This window comes from Oncorhynchus gorbuscha, linkage group LG06, assembly GCF_021184085.1.
Source record: "Oncorhynchus gorbuscha isolate QuinsamMale2020 ecotype Even-year linkage group LG06, OgorEven_v1.0, whole genome shotgun sequence".
Classification (NCBI taxonomy): domain Eukaryota; kingdom Metazoa; phylum Chordata; class Actinopteri; order Salmoniformes; family Salmonidae; genus Oncorhynchus; species Oncorhynchus gorbuscha.
Genome location: NC_060178.1, coordinates 38477334 through 38497242, shown reverse-complemented (window position 1 = coordinate 38497242; position 19909 = coordinate 38477334). Strand labels below are relative to the sequence as shown.

The 19909-nt window shown below is 41.6% G+C and overlaps 1 protein-coding gene across 10 annotated transcripts; it reads left to right on the top strand.

Moving 5' to 3' along the window:
* Positions 1–425: 425 nt before the first annotated feature.
* On the top strand, positions 426–19591 carry LOC124037915 (26S proteasome non-ATPase regulatory subunit 11-like). Of its 10 annotated transcripts, none has more exons than XR_006839266.1 (12): positions 426–545; positions 10190–10291; positions 14935–15197; positions 15486–15543; positions 15796–15990; positions 16387–16531; positions 16725–16848; positions 17068–17193; positions 18289–18324; positions 18492–18543; positions 18862–19055; positions 19247–19591. XR_006839266.1 is itself a non-coding variant. In XM_046353165.1 (12 exons), the coding sequence occupies exons 1-11, from the start codon at positions 455–457 to the stop codon at positions 19002–19004; spliced, it is 1269 nt and encodes a 422-aa protein (XP_046209121.1). In that variant the 5' UTR covers positions 426–454; the 3' UTR covers positions 19247–19591. The 10 variants fall into 10 exon arrangements, 2 of the variants coding, with proteins under 2 accessions (XP_046209121.1, XP_046209120.1); XR_006839267.1 differs by having other exon boundaries at positions 18862–19077; XR_006839272.1 differs by lacking the exon at positions 19247–19591 and adding an exon at positions 17317–17376 and having other exon boundaries at positions 18862–18912.
* The last annotated feature ends 318 nt before the right edge of the window (positions 19592–19909 follow it).

Here is a 19909-nt window from a genome sequence, read left to right as displayed (position 1 = left end):
GGGTTGGCCTTTCGGCTGTCGCAGATGCACCTCCCACGACTTCACTCATTGCTTTTCATCTACAGGTGGTAACCTTACAACACAAATGCACAGTAAAATACAATAAAATATATAACATTTAAACCAAACCTCTCAACTGAAGTTCTCAATAAAAGGGTCCACTTGGAAACAGGGGTGGTTCCTATGCTTTACACATGCAGGGTGTTGTCCATAGCCCAGATCAAGGAGAACCTGTGTTGAGAGGTTAAGAGGTTACATTTGTATTTTATTTTAGGGAGATAACTAGCCTCGTGAAACCAGTCTGCTACCCTAGAAGACAACATTAGTGGGCACTAAACACAGGCTACATACTCCAGTCCAGTAGGTGTCGGCAACCGCCATTTATAACTTCAAGGGAAAAGAAGAGGAATGTTGATTGACAGACCGGAAACAAGCCGTCTTGAGAGGAGGCAAGATGGCAGCCCCGGCAGTGGCTGAGTTTCAAAGGGCCCAGTCTCTTCTCAGTTCAAACCGGAATGCATCTATCGATATTTTACATTCGATAGGTAAGTATATAGCTACAACATAACTTGTAGTATCCATGTGTCTTGGACGTGTAGATTATCGCTAAAAGAGTCCCTGTCCATGGGTTACAGAAGTTAGCTAGCTAACTTTAGCTAGTAACTTAGTAGCTTGCTAGCTACCGTACTTTAGCTCAATGACGTGACTGTGAGTCAGCAGCAGTGACAGGTAAGCTAAGCGTTCCTTGTTGTCAATTCATGTAGGAAAGGCTATATCAAATTGCAATGTTGAGATTGACTAGGCCTAAATATATCACTGCTTTTGTGAGAGATACTGCTACTATCATACTGTTTGAAGATTATGATGATGATGACTTTCCGTCATGGGTGTCCAAATATTCAATATTACAGACATCAGAATGTATGATAGACCACCTGCTTATACTACTGTAAGCCAGAGGACTGCAAAGCATGCCCAGTATTCACTGCTTGAGACTAGTTGTTTAACTTGTGGAGTACTACATACACTCCTAGGAAAATATTCAGCAGCACTATTGGTTGAGTGCAAGAGCCAGGGATGTAGCCTAGTAAACACTGATAAATTAACATTGTCCATAAGTGCTGATCTAAAGTAGTTTTTGCTACATACATTTTAAGGTTAGGTTTGGATTAATCGATTTAAGAATAAAACTGTCATTTTATAACCTTGTGTGGCCAACTTTAAATAAAAAAAATAAAAAAACACCGATAGCTAGCATGCTGTGCAGTTAGCTAACTATTTTGCTTGCGTATAGAATTAATAGCTAGGCTAAATGGTAGAAGATTCCGACACAGACAGAAGTGATTCCAACCGTATACCCATCGACGCAACATCGCGGGACTTTCGGGAACGCTTGCGAAGCAGACTCGACAGACCAGACTGGGATTTGGGGTGTGAGAATAGGGACGCTACACAGACCCAGTGGGCTCACCAACCTCAAGATCACTTTCTGAGTCAAATTTCAAGCCGAGATTTACCGCTCATTTCTTTTTTAACATTACTTACTTAAAAAACGTGAGCCTAGGCAAAATGAACCTATTAAAACAGTACTGTAGTAATAAGTTGAATATGTACATTTTTATATAAATATACATCTAACCAATTAGGAATCTTTATTTTCTACCATGTTTTTGCTTAACTATGTGCAGTAGGCTATAGGACCTATACATTATATATATGCATATTGGCTTTACTTGAATTGCCCTGCCAATACACTGTTATTTTTCTCAGAACAGTTTAAAAATAATAATAATAATAATTGAGGTAGGCTATATGATCACACTGGTAATAGATCAGTTGTATTCCTCCTGATGCACAGCTGAGTGAGAATACATTTAAGTAATGTCCTTTTTTTTCTATTTTACTTGGCTGATGGTGCCTGTTTCTGATGGTCAGTCTCAGCGCCGGGAGAGTGAAACGGAGTGATGGTCCGCCTCAACATCCTTCCGCTCTCCATTGACACTGACCAAAAAGGGTCACTGTCTTCCTGCTGATGGCTAAACTCGAGTCGCACTGCACAAATTCATGTTACTCGCACAAATTCATGTTACTCCTATGACCAGACACAGTAAAATATTCCTTGATATTAAAAAAGACTTAAGCCCTAATAATAATGCAAGCCTATCGAGACACTTTCATACTCATTCATTGCAGCTGCAGTGCTGGTTGTAGTGCAAATGGAAGTAGGGAGAATGCACATTTTATGGCTTATAAAAGTGTTGAATCGAAAGTGGTGACCGTGCTTAGTAAAAACTTAAACATGAACTTACTCTTAGCAGTATTTGTTGACAGTCTCTCTAGTCATGTTTTTGAAATCTCACAGTATCAACTTTGTTGTAGCTTTCTTTTATGCCTGCTATGTTACTGCAAACCTGGTTAGCTGAGCCATCCGATTGGCCAGTGGTAGGCCTATAGGGCAGTTACTTTATTTGCTCCCCCTGGGCCTGCCATGAAGGCAGAGTTTGTACCTTCAGACTGGAGAATGACCAATATACAAAGTGTTGGGCTCAAGAAGGTGGATATGACAACATTTCCCAGAGACAGCCATGTACAGTGCATTCAGAAAGTATTCAGACCCCTTCTCTTTTTCCACATTTTGTTACCTTAAAGCCATATTATACCATACATTAAATGAATGTACACACAAAATAGCTACACACAATACCCCGTAATTACAAAGCAATAACAGGTTTTTGGACATTTTTGCACATTTTTAACATGCAAAAACACACCTTTATTTACATAAGTATTCAGACCCTTTGCTATGAGGCTTGAAATTGAGCTCAGATGCATCCTGTTTCCATTGATCATTGATGTTTCTACAACTTCATTGGAGTGGTAAATTAAATTGATTGGACATGATTTGGAAAGGCACACACCTGTCTATGTAAGGTCCCACAGTTGATATTGCATGTCAGAGCAAAATCCAAGCCATGAGGTCGAAGGAATTGTCCGCAGAGCTCTGAGACAGGGTTGTGTCAAGGCAAAGATCTGAGGAAGGGTACCTAAACATTTCTGCAGCATTGAGCATCCCCAAGAACACAGTGGCCTCAATCATTCTTAAATGGAAGAAGTTTGGAATGACAGTGCCTTCCTAGAGCTAGCCAAACTGCGCAATCGGGGGAGAACGGCCAGATGTCAGGAAGGTGACCAAGAACCCGATGGTCACTCTGACAAGAGCTCCACAGTTCTTCTGTGGAGATGGGAGAAGCTCCAAGAAGGACAACCTTCTCTGCAGCACTACACCAATCAGTGGCCAGACGGAAGCCACTCCTCAGTAAAAGGCACATGACAGCCCGCTTGGAGTTTGCCAAAAGGTACCTAAAGGACTGTCAGCCCATGAAAAACAAGATTCTCTGCTCTGATGAAACCAATATTGAACTATTTGGCCTGAATGTCAAGCGTCAAATCTGGAGGAAATCTGTCTCCATCCCTACAGTGAACCATGATGGTGGCAGCATAATGCTGTGGGGATGTTTTTCAGAGACCGGGACTGGGAGACTAGTCAGGATCGAGGGAAAGATGAATGGAGCAAAGTATATGGCTTATAAAATCCTTGATAAAAACCTGCTCCTGAGTGCTCAGGACCTCAGACTGGGGTGAAGGTTCACCTTCCAACAGCACAATGACCCTAAGCACAAAGCCAAGACATCGCTGGAGTGGCTTCTGGACAGGTCTCAATGTCCTTGAGTGGCCCAGCCCGAGCCTGGACTTGAACCCGATCAAACATCTCTGTAGAGACTTAAAAATAGCTGTGCAGTGAAGCTCCCCATCAAACCTGACAGAACTTGAGAGGAACTGAAGATCTTTTTTTTTTTTTTTTTTTACAGTTGAAGTCTGAAGTTTACACACTTAGGTTGGAGTCATTAAAACTTGTTTTTCAACCACTCCACAAATTTCTTGTTAACAAACTATAGTTTTGGCAAGTCGGTTAGGACATCTACTTTGTGCATGACAGAAGTAATTTTTCCAACAATTGTTTATAGACAGATTATTTCACTTAAAATTCACTATTATAATTCCAGTGGGTCAGAAGTTTACATACACTAAATTGAGTGTGCCTTTAAACAGAAAATTCCAGAAAAGTATGTCATGGATTTAGAAGCTTCTGATAGGCTAATTGACAATTTGAGTCAATTTGAGGTGTACCTGTGGATGTATTTCAAGGCCTACCTTCAAACGCAGTGCCTCTTTGCTTGACGTCATGGGAAAATCAAAATAAATCAGCCAAGACCTCAGAAAAAAATTGTAGACCTCCACAAATCTGGTTCATCCAAGGGAGCAATTTCCAAATGTCTGAAGGTACCACGTTCATCTGGACAAACAATGGCACGCAAGTATAAACACCATGGGACCACGCAGCCGTCATACCGCTCAGGAAGAACACACGTTCTGTCTACTAGAGATGAACGTACTTTGGTGTGAAAAGTGCAAATCAATCCCAGAACAACAGCAAAGGACCTTGTGAAGATGCTGGAGGAAATGGGTACAAAAGTATCTATATCCACAGTAAAACGAGTCCTATATCAACATAACCTGAAAGGCCGCTCAGCAAGGAAGAAGCCACTGCTCCAAAACCGCCATTAAAAAAGCCAGACTACGGTTTGCAACCGCTCATGGGGACAAAGATTGTACTTTTTTAATAAATGTCCTTTGGTCTGATGAAACAAAAATATAACTGTATAAGGGGGGCTTGCAAACTGAAAAGCACCATCCCAACCGTGAAGCACGGGGGTGGTGACAGCATGTTGTGGGGGTGCTTTGCTGCAGGAGGGACTGGTGCACGTCACAAAATAGATGGCATCATGAGGGAGAGAAATTATGTGGATATATTGAAGCGACATCTCAAGACATCAGTCAGGAAGTTAAAGCTTGGTAGCAAATGGGTCTTCCAAATCGACAATGACCCCAAGCATACTTCCAAAGTTGTTGCAAATGGGTTAAGGACAGAAAAGTCAAGGTATTGGAGTGGCCATCACAAAGCCCTGACCTCAATCCCATAGAAAATTTGTGGGCAAGTTAAACAATTTAAAGGCAATGCTATCAAATACTAATTGAGTGCATGTAAACTTCTGATCCACTGGGAATGTGATGAAAGAAATAAAAGCTGAAAGAATTCATTCTCAATACTATTATTCTGACATTTCACGGTCTTAAAATAAGGTGGTGATCCTAACTGACTTAAGACAGGGTCTTTTTACTTGGATTAAATTTCAGTAATTGTGAAATACAGAGTTTAAATGTATTTGGGTAAGGTGTATGTAAACTTCCGACTTCAACTGTAACCTTTTTAACTATGCAAGTCAGTTATGAACAAATTCTTATTTGCAATAACTGCCTACCCCGGCCAAACACTAACCTGGGCCAATTGTGTGCCGCCCTATGGGACTCCCAATCACGGCTGGTTGTGAAACAGCCTGGAATCGAACCAGGGTCTGTAGTGATGCCTCAAGCATTGAGTTGCAGTGCCTTAGACTGCTGCACCACTCTGGAGCCCATCGGAGAAACTCCCCAAATGTAGGTGTGCCAAGCTTGTAGTGTCATACCCATGAAGACTCGAAGGCTGTAATCGCAGCCAAAGGTGCTTCAACTGAGTGAAGGGTTCTGAATACCTATGTAATTGTGATATTTTAGTTTTGTTTTAAATTTTTCAAACATTTATGAAAACATGTTTTTGCTTTGTCATTGTGGAGTATTGTGTGTTGATTTGAGAGGGGGGGTGGGACAATTTCATCAATTTGAGAATAAGCCTGTAACGCAGCAAAATATGGAAAAAGTCAGTGTCTCCATTCTGTCTTTTAGTAATCAAAATTCTCAACTTAATTTAACGCACCAGCGGAGAACTTTGGCCATATCCTTGAGTGCCACTTTTGTTTGTTTTTGGACAGTAATTTGTTTCCATGTTAAATTGATGTCATATTACACATTTTTCCAGTTAAGTGTTGTAGAATTGCATGAAATGTGTTTATAAATGGCCAACGTTATCCTGTGTGAAGAAATGTAGGCTCAGATATATCCTATAGTCTAGGCCTACACTAAGCAACTACTAAGCAACTTGAGTTGCGTTCTCATGCAAATCTAGACAGAAAGCTAACAACTAAGTCTTCAATAAAGCTCCCAAGGCGTGACTTTTCTTGAATATATTGAAAATATTTGTTGTGAAACTGCAAAATACAGAAAAGAATATACTTTAGTATTCAATTCACACCGATATACTGTAGCTGTACATTATTCATTTGAAGTTGCATAAATAAAAAGCACATGCTAAGGTACCATGCATCTGGCATGATGCCAAACCATATAGCTAATTGTTACTCATATGGTAATTGGCTAACTCCTTTCATTGCTCTAATAATGTACAACCATCTATGTAGAATACCAAAGCATATTACACTAGAAACCGTAACAAAACTACAGTATTGTATATTTTACATGTTTACATGACGCACGAGCAAAGTAATACAGCTAACGACATACATGAAAGGCATTGCAATTTGTGTGAGTAAATGCAACCAACCAACATTGATATGTAAGCAACTCTATCAATAACAAGATTATCATCATTCGCTAAATGCTTGAATCAAACTTACAAACTAATATTTTCCAAGGCTGAAGCTTGACAAGAAATAACTAACTATAGCTGCTTCTGTGTGCAGAACAAATTCTCTACTTCCTGTTTGCGTAGTCTTTCTAAGTACCAGAAAGCTCCACTAGGTGGCAAATAACACCATGGAACACAATGAAAATACATTTTAACCATTGTAATAAAATAATCTATTACCTTCTAACAGGATGGCAACAACTAGCATTGGTGACCAATATGACTAGTAGTGTGTATATGCCAGTGGTGGAAAAAGTATGCAAATCAAATCAAATTGTATTTGTCACATACACATGGTTAGCAGATGTTAATGCGAGTGTAGCGAAATGCTTGTGCTTCTACTTCCGACAATGCAGTGATAACCAACAAGTAATCTAACGTCATACTTGAGTAAAAGTATATATGTATTTTTTATTTTTTTATTTAACTAGGCAAGTTGGTTAAGAACAAGTTCTTATTTACAATGACGGCCTACCCCGGCCAAACCCTTAATATACCTTAATAGAAAGTTACTCAAGTATAAGTCAACCAGTAAATACTACTTGAGTAAAAGTCAAAGTATTTGGTTCTAAATATACTTAAGTACCAAAAGTAAAAGTATGAATCATTTTAAATTCCTTTAAATGAAGCAAAGCAAATGGCACCATTTTCTTGTTTTTAAAATGTACAGATAGCCAGGGGTACACTCCAACACTCAGACATAATTGACAAATTATGCATTTGTGTTTAGTGAGTCTGCCAGATCAGAGGTAGTAGGGATGACCATGTGTTCTCTTGATAAGTGTGTAATTTGGACCATTTTCATGTCCTGTTTAGCTCTCAACATGTAACTAGTACTTTTGGGTGTCAGGGAAAATTTACATTTTCTTTAGGAGTGTAGTGAAGTAAAAGTAGTCAAATATAAATAAAGATACCCCAAAAAACAACTTAAGTAGTACTTCAAAGTATTTTATACCACTGGCCTTTGCTGCTGGACAATGAAAGTAAGTTGATTTGAAAACCAATAGAACATGAAAGAAAAAGGCTACTGGTTTCAATGGCAATGGAAGTCTTTATAAAATTATTGCCTGCACATTTGGTTGGATTTTGGCCAGGCTACTTTGAAGCAAGGTAAAACATGCCTCATAATATGTAATGAAATGTTCTGGTTTCAAACAATTAAGCATGATTTTGAAATGCGTACTGCCTCCAGCTCATTGCAAAGTGCTGTGTGACACACTGAATGAAGCCTGCCTAATTGCCATGCACTTGAATGGTGACAGGGAAGCGTACTTCAATTACCAGTTGAAAGGGAAAATGTGCTATTTGTAATCGTGAACTTTAAAAAATAAATATTAAAAAATTATACAAATTGCCTTTAGAATTGTTGCAAAATAATTGGGCTTATCAAAGCTGTTTGAGCTGTATCAGAAGCTCTCGTGCTACATTGACCGGTATTTCAATCAAAGAATAGGCTAAAATGCACTTTTTCGTGGCTACTGTTAGCTAGCATGAGAACAAAAACGTTGGTTTACTTAACTAGCAGTCGTTCAATTTTCTCATGTAGTAGGTGGGATAATGGAACAATTCGGAGTACAATTCCATATATATCCCTTGATTGAGGTACGTTTTCCAAGCCGTATCTTGCACCAGCTCAGCTGTGTTAATCTAAACAAAAAGCATTTCCAACCTTCTACTGTAGCTGAACGTATACGTTAAGATTGGAATCATCTAGCTAGCTAAATATTTTTAAATTTACCCATCGAGCTAAATGTTAGCGAATGTGATAGATATGTGACTAATGCCTTTTTCTAACCCTTATGCCCACCAACAGCAGTTAGGGACCATCAACATCGTGACAAATCACATTTTCCAAATTTCAATAGCTCTTTAACCATTACTTCTAAAACTTTCAAAACTGGTTCTAACTAACCCGATGGCATAGGCGCACATAGCACACTTTTTTTTGTCGGGTTACATCTCACACTATTTTGAATTATTTAAAAAAATGTCAATGGCGCCTTGGTGACGTGATCTGCACACCCCAAACAAGGTTCATAATGTATACTCAGTGGGACTACATATTGCAAACCTTTTGTGTTTGTCCATTTGCATCTCATGAGATTTTACGAGAATTGTAAAAGATTCAACTTTCAATAGCTCCTTAGTTTTATGGCCTACAACCCTCAAACGACTCAGAATATCCACTGTGTAGCCCGATATGTAGCACAACCTTTTGTTTCTCCATTTTCATCTCACATGATTTTACATTCATTTTCGATGTTTCCAATATCAATAGCTCAATAGGTCATGTGACCTACTGGACTCAAACAAGGTTCCAAATGTACACTGACTACCCTTCTATATTGCAGACCATTTTGTTTGTCCATTTTCATCTCATGAGTTTTGTAAGCTTTAGAATTTCAATAGCTTCAATAGCACATGACCTCAAACAAGGTTTAGAATGTACACTCAGTTGGCCTACACATTGCACACCCTTTAGTTTGCCCTTTCCCCCTCCCCCCACCCCCAGGACTTTTTTTTATTACCTTCTAACACGATTATCCTATATTACATTTGATGCTAAATCAATTTTGGTTGCATGGATATGCAGGTCTTGGCGTGCCATTGTGCTACAAAAAAACATCCAGATTGGACTTATAATTTTAGTTATTAACGTTTAAAGACGTACCGGGGGTTAGGGAATTTGTAAAAGTCGTAACAAGGTTTCCGTAGGTGAACCTGTGGAAGGATCATTAACGGGTTGCCAGCCACCGGTGCGGGGCTGTGATCCAATAACAAAACTCTGCTGTGGGCATGGTAGGGCAGGGGGAAAGGACTAACTAAAGGGCGTGCAATGGGTAGGCCCACTGAGTGTACATTCTAAACCTTGGTTGAGGTCAGTAGGTCACATGACCAAGGAGCTATTGAAATTTGAATGTAAAAAAGTTTGTACTTTGTTTACGCTCCCTCACTAATTCAATTAGGAAGTAAAAATCCTGTTCACATTTCCACATGTTTATTAGCGTTGGAAAGCGAATGAATGTCCAAATCGTGAAAATAAGACCTGTGCAATGTTGTGCACAATTTTCCCAACATCATGACACTTATTTGGAGTCTGTGGCTCAAGTGGTTTGAAAGCTATTGTCACACTTTCAAACATCAATCTGTTGAATATCCAAACTGAAACTGTCTTTACCTCGGTGTAATTTCAGTAATGTTAGCTAACTAGCTACACATTTATGTTGGTAAGTAGAGCCAGCTAAATCAGATTTATTGACAGCAGAAGCTCAACAGATAGTGGCTCAGCCTTTGTTACATTGACTGCTAGCGAACTGTGTTCAATGTTGGACCCAGGGATGATTTCCCCCAGCTAGCTGTCAACTGAAAGCAGTGACTTATAAGTGAGCATCCACACTGATTTGACAACAACTGATTATGGCATGTATTATAGTTTGCACCTTTTTTTCTCACATATAGCCTAGATTATGCTATCTATTACGCTAGGTCTACGTGTAAAAGGTTGTGCTGCCAATGTCAACAAGTATTCTTCTATTGTTTTTTTTCCAGTAAAGCGGGACATCCAGGAGAGTGATGAGGAGGCAGTGTTTGTCAAAGAGCAGAGCATCCTGGAGCTGGGTGGTCTGCTGGCGAAGACGGGCCAGGCTGCAGGTAACATATCCTCCCTCCCTCATCCCCTCCGATTTCAGGTGGATAAGTACAGACTCACATATCACCTCTACTAGAGAATGATGCTGACTAGGCTTGTCACGATACCAACATTTTGCAAACCGTACGATACCAGGCCAAGTATCACTATACCGAGTAGTATCACGATACCATGGTGGAAGAAAGTCTGTGGCCTAGCATCCTGTTCGCCCCGTCCCCAGACGCTTGTTTACGTTTTTGAAACGTTCTCCAAAAACCTGTCACTGAAATTCAGACTTCTACTCAATACAACACATTGAATTTAACTTCACACAGTTCAGTATATAATATAATACTGCATAGAATGGCTGATTTTGCTAATATTTGCAAAGGCCTTACTGTGATTTGGCAGGAACAATGGGAGGAAGGAATACACATTGGTGGAGGCTGATGAAGGGAGGATGGCTCATAATAATGGCTGGAATGGCGCAAATGGAATGGCTCCAGCCATTTTCACGAGCCCGTCCTCCCCAATTAAGGTGCCACCAACATCATGGGATATACATGCATAATGATCTGCATGTCAAATGTAACAAAGACTCATCTGGGTCTGCATCTCTGCTCGCTATCACGGCAAAATTATATTTAAAAAAACTGATGGGGGAATCGACGTGAGTGGAAAGCGGGAGGAGAGAAGCAGGTGAGAGGGCTGGTAGGGTCTAGGGGATGGTGCTGGTTGACAGCTGCCACACGTGATAAGTGCATGAAATTGAATTTATTAACAAAGCTGACTTTTATAAACATTTTATAACGGACACCAGCAGGTTCTTTAGATCGGTAGGGAAGAAAAAGTCAGTAATATCAAATGAAACAGTACTACGGTATTCTTAAATGGTATCATGATGTTTTGGTACCATGGTACCGGTATACCCATAGGTGGCAATCCCAGGGGGGATGGGGTGGACGCGCCATGATTTGTCCCACCCAATAAATAACTATCAACATAACTATTTATTTCAATAATATGCCATGAAAGCGCTTGTGCTGATTATAGACACTTAATAGCGCCTAAATTTCAAAAGATTGCGAAATTCTATCATCTGTCTCCTACTGTAAATAAACTGCACACTGTGTGTCGCCAGCAAAGATGGAAATCAGAGCATTTTTCAGTACACCACCAACGCAAAGTAAGAACCCGAGTAGCCTAATATCTCAAAGACTTGATGAGAGTCTTTGAGAGTTGATAAAATGTTCATAAGAAAAACGTAAATGTAAATGTTTCATAATGATGTCATTAGGCAACAGATGGCACATAGACAGCAGAACTGGGGACAGATAGGCAGGGACAGACTGGCTGAGACAGGAAGTCTCAGGTAAGTTTGAGTCTTTGTTTGGCAACATTATGAAAGGTTCTCTTTTTTTAGACTTGTAAAATAGGGACATAATTGGACAATGCCATGGATACCCCCACTCAACTTAAACTGGTGACTGAACCAATATTTGTTTAAGGCAATGGTATTGCTGTTGTGATTGTGTGGTTTTGGGTACCGGTAGTTAGGAATACGGCAAACACCTTATTTATTTTCTAGGAGACAGACTGTGTGTCAGTGAGGGTGGTGAAAGGGAAAGAGCCAGGGAGAGAGACTTCAGAGGACAGTGTCACAGCCACGGCAGGACCAGGTGTCAACCTTGTTGCCAGCAGCACCCGTATAGGGGACAGTGGCACAGCGTTGTCCAGTTACCTCAGTGATGGCACAAAACCATATCAGCCACACCCACAATTTATAGAACCGCAAACTCTTGCCAAGTGAGTGTTGACGTTTCAAGAGAAATGGTTTCGCGATTTCCCCTGGCTACCTTATAATCCATCAAAAAAAAGGAGTGTTGTTTGCACTGTAGCCAAGGGTTTCAAGCCAGCCATATTTTGGCCAAAAAGCAGATGCTGCCTTCATTAGTGCAGGTTTTAGGAACTGGAGAAAATCCATTGTAAAATGCACAGCACATCTAAACTGCCTAACCCACTGCAACTTTGTAACTGTAGCAGCACACCAGCTAAATCCAATCGTGCCCTGTTATCCAGCACGTGGGGTAAACAGCAGGAGGACGCAAGGCATGAATTGCTTGATGAAAATTGTTAGTTCGGTGCAGCATGTGGCAAGACCGGGACAAGCCTTTAGAGGCCACACAGATGAGTGGGAATTTATACCAGCTTTTGAAACTTAGGGGACGATCCCATTTTACTGAAGTGGTTAACAGAGCGTACCGCAATGTACACAGGCCCCAAAGCACAGAAGGAAATTCTGAACATCATGGCCAATAGTCATTCGAGGCATTGCAGCTGAGATTAGGTCTCTTCCGATTGTACAATTTTCAGTAATTGTTTACGCTACTCAAGATGTCTCTGGTGCTGAACAGGAGAGTGTCTGCCTGTGTTATGTTGACCATGACCTTAGCCCTCAATAGGAGTTTATTGGGCTATACAGGGTGTCGGAGACAACAGGCGAGAGCATTGTGAAAGTAGCAACTGATGTGGTGTTGAGGCTCAATTTGCCCATGTCTGGCTTACGTGAGCAGAGTTACGATGGTGCCTCAAACATGGCAGGAAAATACACAGGTGCACTAGCAATTGTGAGGAGGCAGTAGCCATTAGCCCTCTATGTGCATGGTGGAGCACACTGTGTAAATCTGATTACACAGGCTGGCTGCTCAGCCTCCCCACTGATCCGGGATTCCCTTACTTGGGTCAATCAGTTAGGTGTCCTCTATGGCCAGTCAGGAAAGTTTAAGAGCATATTTGAATCAATTGCCACGTCCGACGATGCACATCTGACCACCCTAAAACCTCTATGTCCAACAAGGTGGGCTGTGTGGAATACTGCTAATAGAGCTGTGCTATGGCAGTATGAGCGGGTACTAAGCAGCCTAGAGGAGATGGCAAAAACTGCATCCAAGACAGCTTCAACTGCCAGTGGATTATTTGAGTCCTTCAGCATAGGCAAGACTGTTGGGCCTCACACTTGCCTCTGCTGTTCTTGGAGAGCTTGAATCCTTTAACATTTCACTGCAGAAAACTCAGACTGTCTCTGGTATGCAGGCTGCAGTCGAGTGTGTGTGCTGTCATCTCTTAGAGGCAAGAGAAATGACGAAAGCTACCTTGCACTGTATGAGAAAGCAACAACATTGATTGAATCCATTGAGACACACTCAAGATGATTTGCTGGAAAAGCAGTGGATCACTATAGGGCAGCATTTTTTTAAAGTGTTGGATGGTGTGGAGGTTCAGTTTGGTGACCATTTTGACCAGGACAGTCTAAACGTCCTGCAAAAGGTGGAAAGAGGGGGAGTTGGATGAGTCTCTAGATCAGTACCCTTAGCTGAACATAGATTCTTTTTCAGTGCAGTTGCCTCTCTTTCGCAACAAATAACCCTGTAGCAGCAGTGGGGAGGCAGCAGAGGTCCTCAAGGAGGCTTCCAGTGGAGGTGCTTGTTTCACCAAGTTGAGGTGCTGGTCAGAATTTTGTTTGTGGTGCCAATGTCTTCATGTGAGGCTAAGAGGAGATTCAGTGCACTCCGCAAGATGAAGACTTGGATACCTGCTAGCTTGGGCCAAGAGAGACTGAATGGCATAGTTGTCTATAATGTACAATGTATAGGCTGGACAGTCTCGCGGGAAATTGTCTGCCAGCAATTTGTTGGATCCATTGAAACCGACAAATATATGTTCGGTTCAGTAGTGTGTATAGCATTGGTTCTCAACCTTTTTTGGGTACTGGAACCCCTGCATATTTTGAGGCAAGGCAGGCAAGGTTTTGAGCAGTCCTCAGGGACCCCTGCCCCCTCTATATTATATGTAAAGTTACTGGAAACCTTGTGATACTGAATATGTTCATTATACAGACCCCTTGCAGTTACACCAGGGACCCCTAGGGGTCTGCAGACCCCTGTTTGAGAACCCCTGGTATATAGTAAATTTGTTCTTTTGTTTAGTAGTTTTTCGTACATGACTGTACACTTACTATTTATTTTGTTATTTTATTTCAAATTGCTTATTTTGTGACATACTTGTCCATAGCTTTTGTTTGAAGAGTTGAGACACTGACTGAAAAATAAGTATTTTTGAAGGATATTTTGGTTGATTTATTTGGGTTAGTAGTTCTTTCGCTTTTAGAACTGTACTTATTTTGAGCTTTTTGTTCTTGTAAAAGCTATTGTAGTAGATTCAGGTCAGTGGCACATATTTAATGATGGTTTAATTATGTTTCCTCAATATGCATTTAACATATTACAATGTGTTACAGCACTACTTTTGGTGAGAATTGAATGTAATTGTCCCCTCGAAAGTTGATATCAGATTTTCGTCCCTGGGTATAACGTGCAACACTAATACTGACTAGTTTTATCATGATTTTCAGTATGGCTAGGAAACAAATCACGAAGCTGTGGAAATTAACTTTTTCTATAATGTTGAGTGACAGTGACAAGTTTCTCCTTGACTGTGCACAAGTTTGAGATTTGATTACATTGCATGCAGACTGCCCAGAATTACTGATCTACAAATCACCTTGCATCCCAAATACCTAGTCATTGTGATCAACATTAGGGTTTTTTGTTCCTCACCTTGGCTTGCTTTAACTGATCCCCTCCAACCTGCTGTCTGGGTCCCTCAGAGCTGGACGGTCTCCTGAAGTATGTGCGGCCGTTTCTGAATTCCATCAGCAAGGCCAAGGCGGCGCGGCTGGTGCGCTCGCTGTTGGACCTGTTTCTGGACATGGAGGCAGCTACAGGCCAGGAGGAGGCGCTGTGTCTGGAGTGCATCGAGTGGGCCATGGCTGAGAAGAGAACATTCCTCAGACAGGCCCTGGAGGTGAGGAGTGGAAGAGGGGACCCCACTGGAAGAGAGCTGAGCGGGAGCACTGACATGATGGGTTTGGTTCGCCTCACTAAATGGTTTACAGTGGATGGAAATTAAGCCCGTCTTGGGGTTCTTGAGTCTATTTCGTTCTATGTAGCGCTGTAGGGCCATTGGTGGATCTTGATGACACATTTCAATTCTGCCATTGGTGGATCTTGATGACACATTTCAATTCTGTCAATTTGGGAATTGAGTTGAAATTCCAATTGAACAATTTTATAATTTTCTTTCTTAAAATGGACCTCTGGTGGTTATGTTAGATGATTTCAGAGGTGGTGGTATCCTTGACTTTGTCTCTCTCTCTAGGCTCGTCTCATCTCTCTGTATTTTGACACAAAGCGGTATCAAGAGGCGCTTCATCTAGGTGTGTTTTTGTTTGTACTGAAACAAAAATATATTAATCACAACAAAAAGAGCAGGATATGATTACAGTTGGTATTCCTAATACGTGCACATCAGATACATGTTAACTCTGTTTTATACACTTCAGTTGACCAGTCCCAATTAAAGTACTTTAAAAAATGCCCTTCATATCTGCCAACTCTGGCTTGGTGTATTCATTCATGTCTCTCCTTTTCTCTCCATCCCTCCCTCCATCCATCCCTCTCTCCCACAGGCACCCAGCTACTCCAGGAACTGAAGAAAATGGATGACAAGGCCCTGCTGGTGGAGGTACAGCTGCTGGAGAGTAAGACGTACCACGGCCTCAGCAACCTGCCCAAGGCCCGAGCTGCCCTCACTTCTGCACGCACCACCGCCAACGGCATTTACTGCCCACCCAAGCTACAGGCCGCCCTGGACATGCAGTCAGGTCCGCTACTCTCCATTCGCCTCCCCTACAACACCTGCCACTAGTTAATTCTTATGTCCACTGTGTAGGAGTGGCCTCTGCAGTTTAAAAATATATTCAGTGATTTATTAAACATTTTATAATTTATATTTAAATAATTTTAAAGTGGCATCAGCTCTTCCACATCCGCCAAGCATAAAGGCCTGGGTCCTAACTAGACACAGCTGCAGGTTGACTTTTTCTAGTTGTACAGAGGTGGCCATGCAGATTTCCATGTTTACCTCATTGCGCTCAGCTGGTGTCCTGGGTCTAAATCAATCCCAGATTAGAGAGCAAGCATGACAATCAGCATTGCAACAGGACTTGAGGTCCAGATTTGAGCAGGTTGATAGCCTCCTCACCCTTCCACCCTTACAGGGATCATCCACGCAGCAGAGGAGAAGGACTGGAAGACTGCCTACTCTTACTTCTACGAGTCCTTCGAAGGCTATGACTCCATCGACCATCCCAGAGCGATCACTGCTCTCAAATACATGCTGCTCTGCAAAATCATGCTCAACCTGTAAGCAGCTGAACGCTCAACTCTATATGTTGTGTGTAATGGTGATCAATGTGTAATCACTATACTTATGATATAACTTTGAAATTTTAATAAATATGCAGCACAACAGTTAGTTATGGAGTTGGTTATGTGTGGATAAGAGCTTAAGAGGAAAGTTGATGTCTTGAATGAGTAACCTGTTGTCTTGTTGTAGTCCTGAGGAGGTCCAGGGTCTTGTTAGTGGAAAGCTAGCCCTGCGGCACGCCGGGAGACAGACAGACTCTCTGAAATGCGTGGCGCAGGCCAGCAATAACCGGTCGCTGGATGATTTTGAAAAGGTAAGAAAGAGCATGTTGAGTGATCTGAATAACAGTGATGCATTTTTTTCAATTGCTGTTTTTATCCCTTGCATTGGTTTATCCCATATTGTAGGTTCCTTAACACCTGTTTTGCTCTTCCTCTCTTTCTATCCCCCTCTTTTGCTAAATCTTTACTTTCTCACCTATCTATATCCTTCTATTTTCCCCACTTCTTACCTCTATCCCCCCTCTCTCCAGGCCCTGACAGAGTACAGAGGTGAGTTGAGAGACGATTCCATCATAAACACACACTTGACCACGCTCTATGACAACCTGCTTGAACAGAACCTCATCCGTGTCATCGAGCCTTTCTCCAGGGTACAGGTGAGCTTACAGCTGAGCATTTTGTGGAGGGTGGGCGCATGCTTTCCAGTCCAAGACTAGGCTTTTGTTCTTGTAAAATTCTTTAAGTCTGTAAAATCCGAATTTCTTTGTTTTTAAAAGTAGTAGGCTTGAAAGAGAGCGACTCGGTTTGGGCTGATCTGTGACCCGCTAGCACCTTCCCCGGTAAGAGGGGAATGAGGCAACCTCAGTCACACACAAGGGAACTTTATTGCTGTACACACTCACAGCAGACAGGGAATAGATGTTGGAAGAATGTGGTTCTGTAATACAGGATATAAGCAGTAATGAATAGGCTGTACACTATTAGCACAGCAAGAGGACTGGTAAGGACTGTATAAATATAAAGGACTGGAGTGGCAGCGTAGCCTAGTGGTTAGAGCGTTGGACTAGTAACCGGAAGGTTGCGAGTTCAAACCCCCGAGCTGACAAGGTACAAATCTGTCGTTCTGCCCCTGAACAGGCAGTTAACCCACTGTTCCCAGGCCGTCATTGAAAATAAGAATGTGTTCTTAACTGACTTGCCTGGTTAAATAAAGGTAAAATATATTTTTTTAAATAGATCAAGACTATATAAGCAAACAATTATCATTATCTACTACCAACAGTAAATAGTAAACACACGTTACAACAATAACAACTCAGTTCTGCACGCACTCCTTCCCACAAGTCCCCACAGAGGAGTGAACAGACACTGGCCTGTACAGTTAGAAGAGCTGTCAGGTGTCCTGCCCACTAACTATGTACCCCTTAGCAACCCAGTTTGACACATTGAGGCCAGTTTATTGTACCACTAGGGTTATGGGAAGTGGAGTGGGCAGCTTGAAAGGGTTGTGAGATGCTGATAGGTTACTGGCAGGGAATTCATAGCAAGGCTATTTGTAAAAGGCTAGTATTTGTTTAGCTTTGTTCAGCTTGGATATTTTGTCTAGTAAAGTTCTTTAAGGATTTGTAAAGTATAAAGTCAAATTGCTGTGTATATAAAAGTAATATTTGTAGAATTGTGTCTAGTATTTGTTTTGCTTTGTTGAGCTTGTGTTCCAGACCACTGACAAGTGTTGTTCTGTCTCCCCACAGATAGAACACATTTCCACCCTCATAAAACTCTCTAAAGTAAGTCCTGGCTTATTCCACGACTAGGACATTAAATGGTGTCAGCACATCTTTCACTTATTTTTGTTATTTTGCCATGCCCATTTCCTTCCTTAAACTTTTGCTCTAATGTTGACTGAAGCAGTAATGTAAAGCTGTGTTGATTTGGTTTCTTCATTTCTACACAGGGAGATGTCGAGAGGAAATTGTCACAGATGATTCTTGACACAAAATTTCACGGTAGGTGTCTATGATAATGAAAAATGTGAACACATACACTTCTCTATGTATTTATTTGGACAGTGAAGCTAAAACCTGCCGACCAATGTAAAATCCTGCAGCATAGAGACAAATTAAAACCTTTAGCTTTACTTCCCAAATAAATACATAGGGGAGTTTAAATCCAGATGTCCTCCTCCTGTCATTTTAGTCCCATAGTTGTTGGGAAAATGTAATAATTAACTTCAAGGAAGAAGATCACGTTTTTTTTTAGGTCTGAGTTTTTTTTTGCCTTTACTCTGTACCTACTTGACACCATCCCTCCACCTCCTTCTCTAGGTATTTTGGACCAAGGCGAGGGTGTGCTGATCATCTTCGATGAGCCTGCAGTAGACACAACGTATGAGGCGGCCCTGGAGACCATTCAGAACATGAGCAAAGTGGTGGACTCACTCTACAACAAAGCCAAGAAGCTCACATAGGTCAGCCAGTCCCCTGAGCCGCTAGCAGAATTGGAGTCCTATAGAATAAATGTATGTTGAATATGTGTCATAGGTATGTATGACAGCCCTGCTTTGGAAATTATGGGACGGTTTCCCGAACACAGATTAACCACATTCAATTAAGTATGCTATTTAGTCCATGACTAGGCTTGATCTGTGTCCCTAAATCTGCTGCCCCAGCCTGCTAGTTAATATATTTTCCCGTTTGTCTCTTCCCAAAGAGGAGACCACCTGTACCCCAGCACAGCTTGTCCGGCAAGTTTGTGAAGCACTCCGGGAAGGGGAGAGAGGGCGGTGTTCGGACTCAAACAACCCAGCAAGAAAATAAACCAACCAACCCACAAACTGACAGGGCTAGGCTGCCCCACCGCTCTTCAATTCAGACTGGGTACATTAAAAAAAAAATAAGAAAAAAAGAGCTTTTCCCCAACGGACATTACAACTACTGGCATCTCCATCACAGGTTTCTATGTTCCTCGGCATCCCCCTCCTCCCCTCTTTGCCGACCATCAGGGAATCTTGTAAAAGATGAACAATAAAGAAACAAACGTTGTTATATATATAACATGTATGAAAGATCTTTGAAAGAGTGTAATTGGTGGGCTTACATTGCCTTAAGGTTCAGTTCTGTTGCCAAACAACCCCTGGCCAACCCATATGTTTTCTTGCCTTCATCCCCCTAACACACACAGATGGCAAATGGCAATCTGGGTCTGCTGGCTTTGTGCCAGAGTGGACAGATGAAACGGACCACTGTCCCGGCGAACACGCCACAGGAAAAGGACACAGTCCACACCGTTTTATAGTTCCCAGACCTGGGTTAATATATTGTTTGAAAATCGTTCAAGCACTGAGTGTTTGTTTTATCCTGCCTGGGAAGCCAG